This window comes from Silurus aristotelis (assembly GCF_946808225.1).
Source record: "Silurus aristotelis genome assembly, chromosome: 17".
Lineage (NCBI taxonomy): Eukaryota > Metazoa > Chordata > Actinopteri > Siluriformes > Siluridae > Silurus > Silurus aristotelis.
This window is the reverse complement of record NC_139590.1, coordinates 22,228,966-22,248,434: the sequence shown is the minus strand read 5'-3', so window position 1 is coordinate 22,248,434 and position 19,469 is coordinate 22,228,966. Positions and strand designations below refer to the sequence as shown.

At 41.7% G+C, this 19,469-nt stretch overlaps 1 protein-coding gene across 12 annotated transcripts in view; it reads left to right on the top strand.

The window, feature by feature from the left end:
- unc5a (unc-5 netrin receptor A) overlaps positions 1-19,469 on the top strand; it is a 205,305-nt gene that overhangs the window by 136,110 nt on the left and 49,726 nt on the right. For 8 of the 12 annotated variants that reach the window (XR_014537540.1, XR_014537541.1, XR_014537544.1 and 5 more), the window contains 2 exons: positions 5,517-5,684; positions 16,722-16,886. Coding sequence is in view for 7 of the 12 variants with exons in the window: in XM_083566434.1 (XP_083422560.1) it covers positions 5,517-5,684; positions 16,722-16,886 (333 nt within the window). In the remaining 5 variants the exon portion in view is untranslated. The remainder of the gene's footprint in view (positions 1-5,516; positions 5,685-16,721; positions 16,887-19,469) is intronic. The other 4 variants (XR_014537542.1, XR_014537543.1, XM_083566430.1 and 1 more) reach the window with 1 other exon arrangement.

Below are 19,469 nucleotides of genomic sequence, written 5' to 3'. Positions count from 1 at the left end.
TCAAATGGAAGACGTTTGGGACGACCAGAACCATTCCTAGAGCTGGCCGACCGGCCAAACTGAGCTATCGGGGGAGAAGAGCCTTGGTGAGAGAGGTAAAGTAAAACCCAAAGATCACTGTGGCTGAGCTCCAGAGATGCAGTCGGGAGATGGGAGAAAGTTGTAGAAAGTCAACCATCACTGCAGCCCTTCACCAGTGGGGCTTTATAGCAGAGTGGCCGGACGGAAGCCTCTCCTCAGTGCAGGACACATGAAAACCTGCATGGAGTTCTCCAAGATGGTGAGAAATAAGATTCTCTGGTCTGATGAGACCAAGATAGAACTTTTTGGCCTTAATTCTAAGCGGTATGTGTGGAGAAAACCAGGCACTGCTCATCACCTGTCCAGTACAGTCTCAACAATGAAGCATGGTGGTGGCAGCATCATGCTGTGGGGGTGTTTTTCAGCTGCAGGGACAGGACGACTGGTTGCAATCAAGGGAAAGATGAATGCGGCCAAGCACAGGGATATCCTGGACGAAAACCTTCTCCAGAGTGCTTTGGACCTCAGACTGGGCTGAAGGTTTACCTTCCAACAAGACAATGACCCTAAGCACACAGCTAAAATAACAATGGAGTGGCTTCACAACAACTCCGTGACTGTTCTTGAATGGCCCAGCCAGAGCAATGACTTAAACCCAATTGAGCATCTCTGGAGAGACCTAAAAATAGCTGTCCACCAACGTTTACCGTCCAACTTGACAGAACTGGAGAGGATCTGCAAGGAGGAATGGCAGAGGATCCCTGAATCCAGGTGTGAAAGACTTGTTGCATCCTTCCCAAAAAGACTCATGGCTGTATTAGATCAAAAGGGGGCTTCTACTAAATACTGAGCAAAGGGTCTGAATACTTAGGACCATGTGATATTTCAGTTTTTCTTTTTTAATAAATCTGCAACAATGTCAACAATTCTGTGTTTTTCTGTCAATATAGGGTGCTATGTGTACATTAATGAGGAAAAGAAATGAACTTAAATGATTTTAGCAAATGGCTGCAAAATAAAAAAGAGTGAAAAATTTAAGGGGGTCTGAATACTTTCCGTACCCACTGTATGTACACAAAATCTAGAGTATATACTACATTTTACAAAGCACTAATAATATGCCAGAAAGTATGCTAAGGTAGTATTTGGGATTATTGAGTGGGTGAGTGTGTATCTCTGAAATACTTGAGTGAAATACTTGGATGTAACTTCAGTGAAACTGGGTTAAAGTAAAGCTGCAATATATTAGCAACAGCCTTTGATAATAGAAAAAACTGTACATAACTAGCCGGGTAAACCTTGATGCGGCTAGCTCTTTTACAGCCTTGCGTTGTTTCTCTGTGCACCGGTACTGAAATTTTATAATGAATTGCTTTGATAAGCTAGCTGACCTTTATTATTATGCACAGCTTCAGCTCATTCCTTATTGCAGGCCAAGATCCCAGGACTCTAACATGCATTAAAGAGACATGATGGGATCGGCTAATCAGGGCACGGCCAGTCAGTGATCAGTAAGTGAGGGGGTCAGTCATTGAAAGCCCGTCAGTCATTCTTTCATTGAGTCAGTCAGTAATTTTTTTTAAACGGTCAGCGAGTGAGTCATTGACTGATTCAGTTATTCATTTTGTCAGTCAGTGATTCATTCACTGATTCAGTCATTTATAAATTCAGTTAGTCAGTGAGTCATTTTGTCAATCAATTACTCAGTCAGTGAGTCATTTTAATAATTAGTTAATTATTAGTTAATTAGGTAATTCAATAATGAGTTATTCAGTCAGTCATTCATTTAGCCAATCAATAAGTCATTCATTCATTCATTCATTCAGCCAGTCAGTTATTAAGTTAGACAGTCATTCATTCATTCATTCATTCAGTCAGTCAGTCAGGCAGGTATTGATTCATTCATTCAGTCAGTCAGGTATTGATTCATTCATTTAGTTAGTCAGTCAGTCAGTCAGTCAGGTATTGATTTATTCATTTAGTTAGTCAGTCAGTCAGGTATTGATTCATTCATTCAATCATTCATTCATTCAGTCAGTCAGGTATTGATTCATAGTCAGTCAGTCAGTCAGGTATTGATTCATAGTCAGTCAGTCAGTCAGGTATTGATTCATTCATTCAGTCAGTCAGTCAGTCAGGTATTCATTCATTCATTTAGTCAGTCAGTCAGTCAGTCAGGTATTCATTCATTCATTTAGTCAGTCAGTCAGTCAGGTATTGATTCAATCATTCAGTCAGTCAGGTATTGATTTATTCATTCAGTCAGTCAGTTGGGTATTCGTTCGTTCATTCATTCATTCATTCATTTATTCAGTCTGTCAGTGAGTCAGTCAGACAGGAATCAATATTCCAGTCTCTGGGAAGGAAGTAGAGAAGGAGCTTTTGTCTTTTTTTTTTTTTAGATTAGCTGCTTATCATTAGAGTTATTAGGCATAATAAGCAGGACGGGGCGGCAAACTGACTCCAAAAAAATAGACTTTTTTGAAAAACCCTGTGCTTCAATAACAAAGAAATGCATTGTAAGGAGAAAGAAAAGGCTAGTCGAGTTTTTTTTTTTTTGCCTTTTATTTTTTTGCATCATTAATCAGAGGCAGAAAAACAGCGAGGTCCACCTCCTACAATTTGTGACCAACGCGACGGTCAATTTGCCTCCATTGTAAAAAAATTAATTACAGCAAAAAAAATCTTTTGAATAGCTTTTGTTCAAGAGAAACTATTACATCTGATCCTGTTATTTATTTTTTTTGTTCTTTTCTCCCTCTACGGCTTCACATTAAAATGTCAGTTTACTCGTGTGAAGCGTAGCCAGAGCTCTCATTGGCTGTGAGGTGAGAGCTGTTATTAAAGCCATAAAGAACACAAAAAAATAAATAAATAAAAAAAGCAGAATTAAAATGCATTTTAACGAAGCCGGCTTTGACATGGTTTGACTGTGCCCTAAGAGGTAATCAGGGGTCTCACGCCAGCCGCCGCCGCACAATTTCCCTCTCGGTGGTGGGCAATCACTGGCGCTAGAGAGGCTCCGGAAATGATTCAGCTTGCGAATTAGGAGCCCCTCAGCAGCCTGACTGGTGATCAAGGCTCCTTGACAACAAATCAGTCCTGAACAGAAGAAATCAGATTTCCTTTGAGTCTCGGAGCGAGATGCAGAAAGGAGACGCGGAGCTTGATTAAAAACACAGTGTGAACTTTGGACTCAGGATTGTCGCTTAATCCTCCAGGTGTAAAGATCCACCCGCGAACTGATGCAGCGGCGTCTCGGACTACACGAGGGCGGGTGTTAAAACGGTTTTTACCGTTACCGTTTTTTACCGTTTCAGATCGAGTAATCAGCGTGTGCGGTTCAGCAAGGAGTGCGGCGTTCGAGAAGCTGATTGATTGCAGGCGTTGTAGCTTGACAAGGGCAACAGAACGACTTTAATTCTCACAGCGCCGCCGTTTTTGTTGTGCGAAATTGTCCTCCGCCAAATGCTTTTTTAAGAAGCACTTCTAGTCCGGCCTAGCGTTTGCACTAGCATCGCTTGCAGTCCCTCCCTTAAAGCTTCATTGTCTTGGAATTTTGTTTATAACAATTTTGTTGCATATTCGCAAAAGGAATTTGCTAGTATTTCGGAAAAAAGCTTCGTCCCTGCAAACGACCAGGTTTGAACTTCATTTACACAGCGTAGTATGTTTCAACAGACCTGTTGGAAGTTCTGGGTTTGAACAGAATATAAGAGCATTGGCGACATTAAAAGGCGTGGCGATATCCGAGTTGCAGTTCACGTCGCAGGCAGCAGAGGGGGCTCTACAAACCGGCAGATCATTTCGATCATTTTGGACAAAATGTTAGCGAGTTATATTGTTAATCGCAGACAAAACAAATTCCTTTTTTCTTGCTTGTTTATACACATTGGCCGGTGTGTTAAAAACAACTCAAATCCTTTGTATTATCCCATTAGTACTTAAATAAAAAGTTGTGTTGTATGCGTTCTAGCTACACTATATGGATAAAAGTTTGAGGACACCTGAACATGATTGGTATGTTTTTTGAACATCCCATTCCACATGTAGTCCCAATTAGATGTTATAAAAAAACACCCTACTGTTCTAGGAATATGTTCTACCAGATATTGTGGAGATTTGTGTGAGATTTTATTCTGCCACAAGGGTGTAAGTAAAGTCTGGTACTGATGTAGGTAATAGGGTTGAGGTCAGAGCTCTATAGCAGGCCACTTAAGATCTTTGTGCACAGCACTATTTTCATGCTGGAACAGGTCTCCTAGTTCAAGTGAAGGAAAAAATTTACCAGATGTTACCACACCCAAAGACATCCTTTTCAAACTATAGATTGGGGAAAAGCCACTTCTGGCTGGAAAAGTCAGGTGTCCTGTTACTTTTGTCCATATATGTAATGTAGCTCATGTTGTGGTTCATGTTGTAATGGCGTGTCTTTCTCAGCTTGTTCTGTTAACCTGGAGATTTTAAATATCACTTCAAAGAAAGAAAGAAAAACACAACAGCTTGTTTTTTCCACATCATTTTCACAACGTCACAGTTTACGGCGTCCTCTTCAGTGTGAACCATTCGCCTCTTCAAACAATACGCCGCCCCGTCCTTCACTCTTCAGCAGATGTTAAGCATTCTAAGCAGCTGCCAGCAAATCGTCCCATCATTCGCAGTAATGAAATGATTTCCCAAAGCACTCGTATTGGCCCTGAGCAGGAAAAAAAAAAAAAAGCCCCAAAAGCAGAAGAGAACACGCAGACTCTCAAGGAAATGTGGCACGAAACGGAAAGAAGTCGAAACAATATTTTCATCCTATTAGAATATATTCTTCCACTAAGCCGTCAAATGAGTCAGTTTCAAAGCGCGCACACACACACACACACACACACACACACACACACACACACACACACACACACACAGTACTGGAAAACTTTTTAATAAGGACAAGGCAAGACACAAAATCTATATTTGCATTGAAAAAAAAGTTATTTCTGTCATGTATAATGTACAAAAAACATTGTGAAACATCTCAGCCATGATTGCAGGATGGAAGTCTTTTGGAAGAGTTTTGCAATACACTACAAATCGTATTTCTGGTACAGAGCGAGTGGCCACAGCGACACTGCGCTAACGCTAGCTATTCTTTATACCCCTGGTGTTGTTGTGTATGTTTTCACGCGGATTTTTGGAAGGAGTCTACAGTGTTAGTGATTTGTAACAGGAATGTTTCCTCAGTGTTTATGAAGTGAACCTAATTGTGTGGTGGACATTCGACATTAACTGTAAATGGATAAATAAAAATCTGCGTACGAGATGTATTTAAGTGATAACAGGAATTAGAAAACGGAATGTCTTTAGTTAGGACAGACAGAATTCTCAGCACACACACACACACACACACACACACACACGTTTCCGTATGAGGTGGTCTGAGGCAGGGTTAAAGCTGTTGCTCGTCGAGTAACGCTGACTTGCTGTGTTCGTGTCTTTTGGTGGGTGAGCAGTGAACGGCGGGTGGTCCACGTGGGCCACGTGGTCGGCGTGCAGCGCCGTGTGCGGCCGCGGCTGGCAGAAGAGGAGTCGGAGCTGCACTAACCCCGCCCCCCTGAACGGAGGCTCCGCCTGCGAGGGCCAGAGCGTCCAGACGAGCGCCTGCACGGCCACCTGTCCAGGTAAACGCCCCACCGTGCTTCCTTCCTCGTGCGCTGTGTGGCACTGCTAAAAAACAGCTTCGACTTGTGCATCAAGAAGTCACTAATTAGCCTGAATCACGCTGATCTGTACGAATCGCTTGGTCAAAGCTGTTTTTTTTGTTTGCTTTTTATTCTTTGCCGCTTGTATTGTATTGCAGCGGTGGAGCCGTGTGCTGCGATTTTCTCCGCGCCGAACAAACTGCACTCGAGTTGTCATTCAGTTTCCCTAGCGCTACGTCGGCCTGTCAGCGCATCCTTCTGCTTTCATCGCTAGATCATTGCCTCATCTAACGCTAACTAAAGTGAAAGTTCAGCACATGTCTACCTCTCATATCTCCATGCTCAAAAAGACAGAGAACTGACAATCGCATCAGATACAGTTTCAGTGGATTGAAAAAAAAACTTGCTATGTACTCGTAATTGGATAAAAATCACTAGAATAATGACGGGTCCCTATCATTCCTGCTTGGCTAGCTTTAAAGACAGTCATCAACACGTTCTATGAAGTCCATAAACTTATAGAAATTGCGTAATGCCTTAATGACTGCATTGAAATGAATGGGATCTCATTTTATTATCCACTATATGGACAAAGGGATTGTAACACCTGATTCAATAGCATCAAGTTTTTCCTTCACTTAAACAAAAAAAGACCCGAACCTCTCCCAGCTCCATGAACTCTATTAAGATACACCTTACATAGGGTTGGAGTGGAAGATCTTAAGGAGTGTCAAGATAGTGAAGCCTGTAGATGAATGATATCTCACAAATCTCCACAAACCACTATAAAAAATCTAGTGGAACATCTTCCCAGAGGAGTGGAAGTTATTGTAAGAGCACATGTGGACTAAACATGGAATGCGATATTCAAAAAAAGACCAATCTAATTCTCAGGTGTCCAAAATCTTTTTGTCTAAATAGTGTATGTTTGACCTCATTGAAATGATTCATTGTTTACAGTGCTACGTTTGCGATTTGATTTGGTGGTGAAGAAGATTAAGTTCATTATAAATGTGACCTTCATAGAAAGTGTGCTGAACAGTTCATCAAAAACACATTCTCACTTTCCAGCCAAGAAGTGTTTGGTCTCTGAAGGTTTGTTCCGAAGCTTAATGAGGACGTTAAGTCTGTCTCAACCAAAATCTTTCATATAAATTAGCATATTGTTCTTTTAAAAAGAACAATACAGCATTCGTTATGGTTAATAGTCATATTTAATTATTATATAAAGCGTATGAACGAAAGTGATCAGTTTAAAATTTTATAAGGAATATATGTTATATACATTTTTACGCCCTCCAAGACACTAGAGGGTGCTGTAAGTATTAGCATCATTTAAAAAAAATCACTTTGAACTCACTTATTTTGGATATAAATGTAAAAAACATACTAAATACGTATGTAATAATATATAAATTTGATATGAGGTCTATGTTAGAAACAAAGGCCAATTTATACAATCTTTGGGAGCCAAAATGGCCACCTGTTCAACATCACAGGGTTTATTTGCATGGTCAATTATATCGCTTTTGAATATTGGGAGGCAGCGTGAGTGAGTAATATTGAACCTCGCTGAAGTAAATCATCCCCAATGAATTTAAAATGGCCACCTTTTTAACAGGACAGGGTTTAGATACATGGTCAATTAGAGCGCTTTTCAATAAAGGACCCTTCAGATGACCTTCTTACCTTTAAACAATGGTTTAAAGTAAAGTCAATTATAAGTAAGAAGCGATTCGAAACTGTTCGGGGGTAAAAGTGATGCCTGTTTCAATCCAAAATGGCCGCCTCAGTAACAGCTACACGATAGCTACACAGTAAGAGAACCTCTGAGAGGAAACTCTGAGGGGTGGAGCCTATGGGTGTGTGCAGCAATCCAAAATGGCCACCTTCTTTATGGTAAAGAGCTCAGCTGCATTTTCAGCCACTGATACCGTTGACAAAAAAGCGTCTAGCGCGATTTTAGACGGAGCTTGACGAGACACAAAACGCTAAAAAGAAACTAGCGTCAGACCTGAAAGACTCCGTGACCAATCGAGTGCTTTTACTAGCTAGCGGTTTTAGTAGCATGCTGTGATGGGTGCTTGGCCTGACGCGTGTGCTGTTTATTATTTATGGCTAATGCTCATGCTTTTTATTTGCAGTGCGTGCTTCGCTGTTTCCACATGTAGACTCGGCTCCTTGCTGCGATTCAGCCAGAGTTCGGGATGCGGCCGAGCTGCTCGTGCACTCATGAGCATTAGTGTGCGATTTCACACGGCGTGCTACTAACACACACACACAGCATGACTGGCTCTCTTCTGGCTTTATTGATCGTATGCAGTTTGAAATGGAGGTGCTGCTGATGCTTCGCTTCCACGCTGATGTCGGAGACACGACTCTCTCCTGGCGGCACACTTCATCGCTAAAACAGCATTACGGAGGCATTAGTGAGCAGGAGGGGGAAAAAAAAAACCCTGAAACAAAAATGCGAAATGCTGAAGGAAATAGAATCTGTCAGCCGTAGGCTCCATCTCTTTTCTGTCTCGGCCGGAGTTCAGCTACTTAAGCCGAGCTCGTGTTTCGTGTACGCGGTGCACGCTGTAATTTAATAAGACGCCACACGGTAAGTAAACGAAGGCCTTTTCAAAACAATACGGCAGGCAAGAGGCGCATCGAGGCGCATCCAAGCACCCCGGCAGGAGCTTACGCACGTGGATGGATTTCACCCGATTAGTGCGCAAAATAGCATCGTCCTGCAACGAGGGAGACGGAGCGAGCTGAGGGTGGAGGAAGAGTAGAGGCGGGGGAAATGAGGAACTGGAAATAGGTTGCGTTTGAAAGGAAAGATTTGATCTGTAAGAGAAGGAGGGAAAAACAGAGGGAATTGACAGGGCAGATGTCACTGTAGTTTTTGCCCCCCGCTTTCCCAGTTGCCACCCTTCACTTTTTAATTCACCTATTGAATTCACAGATTTTCACACGAGTAATGTAGACGTAAGGGTTCGGATTAGAGCACTGAGAATGTCCTGGTTTTTCTGGTTTGTCTGTCAGGGGGGATTTAAAGCCAATATGAACAGGGATTTTAAATTATAAACATTTGGTATCCAGTCCACATGAAAATGTCTTTTTTATGACGTACCGTCACGGCGCCGGCATGCTGGCATTCGAGGAGGGATTTTGTGTGAACGGGGATATTATTTTGAAAACGTTTATGCGGACAGAAGTATTTTTGGAAAGAATTCTGATGTGAATTATATTTTTTTTAATGTTCATGCAGACAATAATATATATATATTAAAAAAGAGGTAATGTAGATTAATATATATTTAAGAAAATTCATGTAGATAAAAATATGTAAAAAAAAAAAAAGAGAAATCCTATAGATCAAAAACGTTAATAAAAAATTATGTAGATAAAAGTATAATATAAAACAAAGAAATCTATACAAAAAGTTCATGTAAAAATTTAATGTTGTATATAATATACGTAAAAAAAAATAATGCAGGGAGAAATATAAAAATAATATTCATGAAGAAATAAAAATTCCAAAAATATTTATGCAAACAAATCTTTTTATTATTCATGCAAAGGAAAAGCTAAAAAAAAATTGATTCAGATGAAAAAAAAAAAAAAAAATGATGCATTTGTGCTGCTTTTTTAAGCACATTATTGTAGACAGATATATTTTAAGCTATTTGTGTGGATAAAGAACTATTTGTAAATGTCCATCGATCAGTAAGTTATCATTATTAATATCCATGCAGCCATTTTGGTTATTTTTTTGTATTTTCTTTTGCTCTTAAATCTGATCATTTTCCACAAAACGAACCCCGTGACCCCATGTGACGAAGAGGAGCGAGATCCCGTGGCTGTGGAGCTGTAAGACGACACCCACCCTGTCCGGCGTGTCCATTCAGCTCCGGCGTTTCACCCGAGACCCAGAGAGCGAGGGAGAGAGCGACCCTCTCTTGCACATTCATCACAGCACAAACACACACTCGGACAACCTCGGGCCCTGAAAATCACAACACACACTTCATCCCGATTTATCAAAGCCACTGGTGACGAGCTCCGCGCACATAAATCATCATTTGCTGACTGGCATCAGGTGCCCGAGAAACAGCTCAGCTCGGCACACGGACACACCGGAGAGCTCTGATAAACGAGCGCCGGAGACACACACAGCACCGCCAGGCCAAACACTGTGTGTGTGTGTGTGTGTGTGTGTGTGTGTGTGTGTGTGTGTGTGTGTGTGTGTGTGTGTGTGTGTGTGTGTGTGTGTGTGTGTGTGTGTGGGACAGTGGGTGGGTGTGTGGGAGGCAGGCAGTATTTTTAGGTTGCATTTGTGTACATGCCTCTCTGATACAATACCATTATACCAAAAGTATTAGGACACCTGCCACATGTGCTGCTTTTTCAAACAAAGTCAGAGGAACACAGTTGTGGATCCTGTAGCATGAAATTTCGCCTTCATGTGAACTCCGAGACCCAAACCAGGTTCCAGCATGATGATGCCTATGTGCACAAAGCCAGCTCCATGAAGATATATGGGTTGGATTGGAAGATCTCATGCTATATTGAACCCCAGGCCTCCTCACCTCATCTTTACGAACACCCTTGTGGCTGAAAGAGTCCAAAATCTCCACAAAATCTAGAGGAACATCCTTCCAGAAGAGTGGAGGTTCTTCGAACAACAAATGGAGACTAAATGTGGAATGAGATGTTCGAAAAAACTAACTTTTGGTCAGATACTGTAGAAGGTCTAACGGATCATAAGTTGTTTCAATGACATTGAAATGTAACTATAAATGGATAAGAAAGTGTTTGTATTCATTAGTAAAATCTAATGATGAGTGTAGCAGCTCGTATGAATATAAAGCGGGTGTAATGAGAACGCGGAGGAATTAATCACTGACATCATTTACTGATCCGACGCTGGCTGACTACATTGGAATAATATATCTATAAGTGTCTTATTTAATTGTGTGTGTGTGTGTGTGTGTGTGTGTGTGTGTGTGTGTGTGTGTGTGTCTTATTTGCTTCCTTGTGAAAGATAAAAGGTAACACTATACGTGCATTCAGCTAGTGGCAGGTTAGATTGTGCGTGCGTGCGTGCGTGCGTGCGTGCGTGCGTGCGTGCGTGCGTGCGTGCGTGTGTGTGTTGTAATGGCTACATTGATCTAGATGATCCTCGTGCCCGTTGAGTCACGCTGTTTAGGTCTGCAGTGTGCTGAAGAGGCTCTTTCAGGCTGAACAGTGCTCATCAGAGACGTCACACGGTGCAGCTTCACGTACACACACACACGTACACGTACACACACTTACACACATGCACACACTGCACTGAACCTACATCCTCCAAACACACAGCACAATTTTTTCTTCTGCTGCAGGTTACACTTCATTGGACACTACATAGAATCAGGACATAGGGACACTGCATAGAGACAGGACCTAGGAACACTATATGGAGACTGGACATAGAGACACTTCCTAAAGGCAGTACATAGGGACACTACAAAGAGACAGGACATGGGGACACTACATAGAGACAGGACATAGGGACACGATATGGAGACTGGACACATAGACAGGACATAGGGACACTACCTAGAGGCAGGACATAGAGATACTACATAGAGACAGGACATAGGGACACTGCATAGAGACAGGACATAGGAACACTACATAGAGACAGGACCTAGGGACACTATATGGAGACTAGACATAGAGACACTTCATAAAGACAGGACATAGAGACACTAAATAGAGACACATCGAGACTCTATAATAATACTCTATAATAGTCCATCATGCATAGGACAATTAAAAGGGACACTACATAGGGACTCTACATACGGACATTGCATGTGCTGATATAAAGTATGTCTGTGTTTGGTCACTAAATCATTCATTATTTCAGCTCTAACACACACACACACACACACACACACACACACCTTATGAATAAAGACATCTACAACACACACATATACACATCTTTTTGTATGCATTAGCAATTAGGTATAATTGGTTTTGAGGAAATCGTCAGCACTCACACAGGATGTCATCTTTTGGTCATGAAAAAGTGGCGTCTCGTTTGTGAAAGGTCTCGCAAAAGCCGACACCCGCCAGCGCTGATTAGTGTTTCACAGCTTTTGTTTGCTAACTGCTTTCGTGTGTCATGTCCTTCCTCCTTGAGTCCATTAACCATGGGCAAATTGAAATATCATAAAGTAAAGGGGAAAAGAACACAGTGAGTGCACAACAAAAGGGCACCTTCATGCATCTGTTTTTTTATCATGCGCAAATAGATTAGCATCAGATGAGACCAGTGCCTATGTGCTTTAGTCTCAGTGAAGGAGGTGTGGTCTCAGTGAAGGAGGTGTGGTCTCTGTGCTTAAGTCTCAGTGAAGGAGGTGTGGTCTCTGTGCTTTAATAAAAGTAAAGGAGGCGTGGTCTCTGTGATAAAGGCACGGTCTGTGCTTTAGTCTCTGTGAAGGAGGCGTGGTCTCTGTGATAAAGGCGTGGTCTGTTCTTTAGTCTCAGTAAAGGAGGTGTGGTCTCTGAGAAAGGTCTGTGCTTTAGTCTTAATGAAAGAGGCGTGGTCTCTGTGAGGAAGGCGTGGTCTGTGCTTTAGTCTCAGTGAAGGAGGCGATGTCTGCACTTTAGTGTAAATGGAGGCGTGGTCTGTGCTTTAGTCTCAGTAACGGGGGCGTGGTCTCTGCGAGGTAGGCGTGGTTTGTGCTTTAGTCTCAGTGAAGGAGGCGGTGTGTGCGCTTTAGCGTAAATTAAGGAGGCGTAGTCACTGTGAGGAAGGCGTGGTCTCTGCTTTAATGTCACTGAGGGAGGTGTGGCCTCTGTCTCTAAGTTACACTGTATAGCATTTAAAATATCATTTAGTGTAGCTTGCAGAAGTGGAAGCCAGAAACTCAGACTTCTAGTGTCATAAATAATCCAAACAAATGAAGAGAAAATGAAATTCAGCACAGAAGATGAAGATGCTCACAAGTTGAACTCCCTCTCACCTCGTTTTTCTTCTCTGCTTTTCACTCCTCTTTGCCCTTCATAGTCTCTCACTTGGCCTTCTCACTTCTCTCTTACTTTATTGTACATTGCTTCATGCTCTGCTTTTGACTCTGCACAGCTTCCCATGTAACACACACACACACACACACACACACACACACACACATCACACACACATCACACACACATCACACACAGTGCAGAAGATGTATGCCATGTGCAGCATCCGAGCCAAAATAGATGAAAAGGTAAGAAATTGCTGTTTCGTGCGAGCCCGTGTTCGCGTGAAGAACGAGATGTTTGGGGAAGTGGGGTGTGGTGTTTTTTTCACAAATTACTCGTCCTCAGAGAAACTTTTCATTACAAACGGAGGGGAAATGGAATAACAGATTCGAGTGCTCTTTTCTTCCTCGTGTGTGATGAGTGTGAAGGGAGAATAACAGTGCTCTGTGGGGGAGGAGAGGGGCAGGGAATCTCTTTTATTATTAGGGTACCTGTGTAGCGCCCCCTAGATAGTATTTAGAGGACATGTTTAATATGTAGACTCCAGTGAGTGTAATGTGCAATAGGCTGGTTGTGTAATGGCTCTATGTTGAATTGAGTGCGTGGCATGGAGAGGAAAAGTCCAATCCCCTTGTCTTTTTTATTTTTTAATAAAACGATAGATATGATTATAAATGTATGATTGACACAAACCCAAATTTATGAAACTCAATGGTTGAGGTTATGTAGAAGGCGGTTCTTTAAATAGACTGGCCTTCTTTACTGGGGCTGACAGAGACAGAGGCCACACCTTCTTCACTGGTTCTGGCAGAGGCCACACCTCCTTCACTTATTCTGGCAGAGGCCACACCTCCTTCACTGATTCTGACAGAGGCCACACCTCCTTCACTAGGTCTATCAGAGGCCACACCTCCTTCACTGATTCTGACAGAGGCCACACCTCCTTCACTGATTCTGGCAGAGGCCACACCTCTTTCACTGGGTCTGACAAAGGCCACACCTCTTTCATTAGGTCTGTCAGGAACAAGGCCACACCTTCTTTACTTATTCTATCAGGTACAGAGGCCACACCTCCTTTACTGGGTCTGAAAGTTACAGAGGCCACACCTTCTGAATTTGATCTGACTGAAAAACACACCAAATCGAAAACTGTTTCTTCAATTTCCATCCAATAAATTTTTTCGATTAATCTAATTTGACGCAACTATGTGACAATATCTCAACTGTTTAAATTATGTTAGAATCTTCGAATTAAATCCTTTCACTTGTGCTGAGTTTATTGTGTGATTTTTCTGTCCTGTCAAGGACATGATGGCCGGAGGTGGCTCTTTGATTTTGGAGTTGTAATGGCCCACCCGCCGTCCTGCTAAAGAGCAGCAGGGACGCCCTTCCACTTTGTCCTTGCCGACATGACAATCAGACCTGCTGCTGTGTTATTGAGTCTCGCACACACACACGCACACACACACACACACACACACACTCTCCTTACCCGACTAGCACCGAATGATTGGAACCTCGCGGCATTGCTTCGCTGCTGTCCAGAGAAAAGCCGATGAGGTCAGCACGCCATCGCAGCGTACTCTTTCACTATTTCTGTTCCCGTAAAAAAAAAAAAACATTTTACCAAGTCTGATTTCACTGCTTTTTACCTTTCAGTCTTTTGTGATTTGGAGGTTTGACTTGTGTACAAGTGCCACTGCCAGTCAGCATGTAGCGCTTAAAGTGTGGCTCTCACAAGTGACCAGGGGATTATATAGTTATTGGCCAATCAGAATGATGTTAGTTAACCACAGTTGTCTAGAACTCTTTGGAAATGTCAATAAAAAAAAAGTCTGGCGTGATGTCATAGTGTGCTTCATTTGCATATTCAAAATGGACTGTCATTATGATTTGCATGAAAAGCAAAGAACAAAGTGTTTTTGAAGAACTGAATGGAATAAGTTAATAGGCGGTGAACAGATATTGAGCAGATACGACGTCGCAAATCAACAGATATATATAGCTAATAGATGCTGGCGTGAACTAGTATCGCATGACCCATTTTTCCCTACACTACATATCGTAGCATTTTTTTGTTTTTCATTTGAGGAATTAAATTTATGTAATGTAAGTTGCAGATGTTATGTCAAGTGATGCTTTAAAATAGATTGATATACAAAATCTGAATATAATAGTAGATATATAAAATATAAAAAATCTTGGGTTTAATTTTGGATTTAAGACAATGGGGAAATCCTGAACCCTTTTTTTTCTTTTTTCTTTTGCTAACATCATGGATTTTAGGGTTAAATTAACATATATATATATATATATATATATATATATATATATATATATATATATATATATATATATATATATATATATATATATATGAATGATTAGGACATGCTGAGTTTTTTTAGAGGACAGTAAATCTGTACTGATATACAAGCTGCACAGTGACTACTCTGAAATATATCCAAGTTTCATTTCTATAGAGTTGTCACTTGAGAAGATACTAAAATGGTTGCCAAAATGGGAGGCGTTCACTCATATATACTCAGGTATTGTGTATTATATATATATATATGGTGCTGGTAAAGTTTAGATCAAGGCAGACTCACGGTCTCTATCTTCTGTCTGGCTTTTATTAATACATTTACCTCTGTTTTTGATTTATGACAAATCGAAAATCTGAAACAGATGATTACCGATTAAACGTTCGTCTTCATTTTTACTAATTCCTGCCTACTTCAGGGCCCCTGTGCTGTAATACGGCTCACAATGCCATACAAGGACAATTATGCGATTGGTTCCACTTTCCGTGCCAAATGTAACAGTTTGGATCTTAACCAAAGGCTTTGTCAGCACTTCACACACACACACACACACACACACACACACACACACACACACACACACACACACACATACACTCACACACTCACTCACACCCTCTGTAATAATCTCACCAAGCCGAATTAAACCTTTGGCACCTTTTTTAATTTGTTTCCTATGTCCCTTCAGGACGGCTGTGACTAAACATCTTTATCGTCCATAAGCGCTACTGATGAACGACTCGTTCGTCTCCTAACGACCCCCCGACACACACCGGCGTGTTTTTAAACGCCATTATTTACCCGAGCCGTGACCTTTGGGTCGGCTGTAGCACAGTGGCATTAGGTTGGAGGTGTTCGGTAAATAAGCCGTCGTGTGTGTGGGGATGGATTAATGAGAAGGGTCAGGCCGAGACACGTGTTTTTGTAGGATTCGGATTCCACGGTGATTATAAATAAATAAATAAACGAAATTGCACTACCCCCAGGAGAGCTCATTAGCCCAGCAGTAACCTTCCTGCGGCCTCTCCCACCCTGGATCCTTGCGTCCTCCTGGATGCTGAATAACAAGGACGAAAGCTTGGGAAGAAATAGGAAGTTTGTGGTCCATTACACACACACACACACACACAAAACAAACAAACAACGTGTGCCCTCAAACCATCTTTACTTCCTTGTTTTAATTAGTTGATTCCCATAATAGTGGCTCGTGAGGGCGTTTTGAAACCTACCTGGAGGTCATGTAGGAGCTACTTAGGTGTAATGGTGTGCCATAAAAAAATGTGTGTGTGTGTGTGCGTGTGTGTGTGAGAATGCAGCAGTGAAAACATCGGCCCCATCAGCGCCTGTGTGACAGGATATAGTTTGTGGAAATCACATTGTTCCAGTCACAGAGACAAGCAGGCAGAGTGAGAGAAAAATATCAATGTGTGTGTGTTTGCTAGGCATGTACAGTGTGTGTGTGTGTGTGTGTGTGTGTGTGTGTGTGTGTGTGTGTGTGTGTGTGTGTGTGTGTGTGTGTGTAAATGTGTGTGTGTGAGAGAGAGTCTAAATCAGCTCAGGCTCTGAAATGTAATAACCACATATATTCCATACTGCCTGCAATGCTCTTATTATTCAGTAATACTGTTCTCTGTGTCTGTGTGTGTGTGTGTGTGTGTGTGTGTGTGTGTGTGTGTAGTGGACGGAGGTTGGAGCGAGTGGAGTAAATGGTCAGCGTGCGGAGCCGACTGCACCATGTGGAGGAGCAGGGAATGCACCCAGCCTGCCCCAGGGACCGGGGGCAAAGCGTGCCAGGGTCTCGACCTCCAGTCGCAAAACTGTACGAGCGAACAGTGCCCTCAGAGTGAGTACCGGACCGACGTAGTGATACACAGCACACACATTTACACACATATACACACATATACACACACATATCCAGTGCGAAAATATGTGGGGAATTTACCACTTTATCCATTAAATTTTTGTGTGGTTTCAAACAATTTACGTTTTTATAATTTCACCATTATTCGATGTCAGTCTGCTGAAATATCAGACTCTAAACTTTAGACTTTAAAAAGCTCCAGTTTTCATGAGGGATTCAGTGGCGACAGTGGCGAGAAAAAACTCCCCGAGACTTCATGAGGGAAGGACCAGCATTAAAAGGGAATTTCCATTCATTATAGTTCAATTATTGTAGAGGTTGTGAATGTAGCATTGAGTGGGATGGGAGGTGGTACAGTAACTTCTCCTGGGTGCCACTTTTGGGCCCCTGAGCAAGGCCCTTATCTTCATGAATGAATGAGATAAATGTAAGTCGCTCTGGATAAGGGTGTCTGCCGAATGCTGTAAAGAAATCCCAGTTGAAGAGAACTCTATTCCGAGTTTGGGCATCAGGATGAATCGGGAAGGTCCAGAGAGCATGAAGGGACGAGAGCATGTTTAACTCGACAGAGAGAAAAGAGAACAAGTGGTTAATTAACTGAACCCAACAACACTCTACGGATTATCCGGACGGAATCAAAGCGAAAGGAAATTGCCTAATTGCTCTTCATCTCTTATTGATACCCCGAGCTGTGAGTAGACACCAGGAAGCACAGGAAGTTCCCGATACGTTTCTCCACAATATAACGATCCGCTCCTGGTCCGAAGGAACGCGCATGGACAATCAGTAATCTTTTATACACACATTAACACAACACAAGCCAAGTGGTGCTGGACTTTTTTATATTTTATTAAATCAACAGTCGATTTTTCTCCTGGGATCGAATCTGATTCTCATCACACAAGGTTTTCCTCCAACGTCCTGTAATCTCACGTTGTGTCCTTTTCCTCCTTCCTCCTTCCTTTTCACTATTCACCTTTTATTATCTTTTCATTTTTCTGCTCCCTCTCTCTCTCTCTCTCTCTCTCTCTCTCTCTCTCTCTCTCTCTCTCTCTCTCTCTCTCTGTTTTGTTTTTGTTTACTGCCTGAACTTTTTTCTTCTTCCTCTTCGTAATCTCCTAATCCCTCCTCCCGTTCTTCACATCTTCCGTACTTTTCCAGTCAGTTTTCCTCCCAGTATTTTTCCATCCTATTTTTCTTAACATTGTGTCTTTAATTTTCTCTCCATTCCATATTTGTTTGTTCTTTCCTTAACATTTCTTTTTTTCATATTTCCACTTCCTCCTCTTATCCCCTTTATTATATGCATTTTTTTTTTACTGTCTTCCTTTCCTTTCCTTTCCTTTCCTTTCCTTTCCTTTCCTTTCCTTTCCTTTCCTTTCCTTTCCTTTCCTGACCTTCTCACTTCTCTACATTTTCTTTCTTTTCCCATCCTTCACTTTTCCATTTTCTCTTCTTATTTTCCTCTTCCGTTTCCTCTCCTGATCTCCCATCCTCTGTTCATATTTGTTTCACTTTTTTCTTTATCCTTCTCTCCTTCTCTCTGTGTCTCTCACTTTAAAGGCTGAATTTAAGATGCCCAGACTCAAGAGCAGAAATTGTTATTCGTGTTCTCCTCTGCTGCTTTGGTTTGTCAGCAGGTCATGGCTGAAAACAAGCTTCAATTATTCATTGTGTACAGAATTTTGCATAAAATAATGGCCTACATTTTTTGCATGCTTAACCACACTGCCACTTTGTGCAAACTTGTAAATACACGGTACCGAACTCTGTACCATCCAGCCCTCATCCCTAATCCCTAATCCCTATTTTTCCACTCCAGCTACGTACCTTTGTGTGGGAACCATGTGGTTTTTGGATTGCAATGACACTTATGTATAGCCGTTAAAATTCACTTATTATAGGGACAATCTGAGCTAAACAGAACAACTTCCTGTTAATCGTAGCTACTCAGTCCATACTGTATTGTCTTTGAAAGACCAAGACAGTATCTCAAGCAGAAAAAGGATTAAAAAATATATATATAAAAAAAAGGAAGCTGCCTAGATGCTGTTTCATGGATGAATGGAGAAGTGATGAGAGGTTTCTGTTTTTTTTCTCCCCAAAGTAGAGTTCATGCCCGAGTCCTCCACTGCGGTTTGATGAAATACTAAAAGAATAGAAAGTGGAGGCTTTTGCATTCAAGGAAGTGATTTTTTCCACCAACATGGTGTTAGTGTGTAGTCTCAAAGCATTTTTAGGATTTATCCACTAAAACAGATTAACACCGGAAGTAGTGATGTTAGAATCTTGGGCAGAGATTATTTAAGGAGATAAAGATGAGAGTAAAGCGGGGCAGGACCGACACGAAAGCACCATGAAATGCTAAAACATTTGACTCTAAGTTGCACTGATGTTGATCGAAGCTTCACCTGCACTAGCAGTGCCTACTTTACAAACACCTACAGTAAATTTACACTGATCAGGCTTAACAGTATGACCACCTGCCTAATATTGTGTTGGTCCTCTTTTGCTTTTAAAACAGTTCCGATCCATCGAACTTTAACAGCATGAACTTCTTCA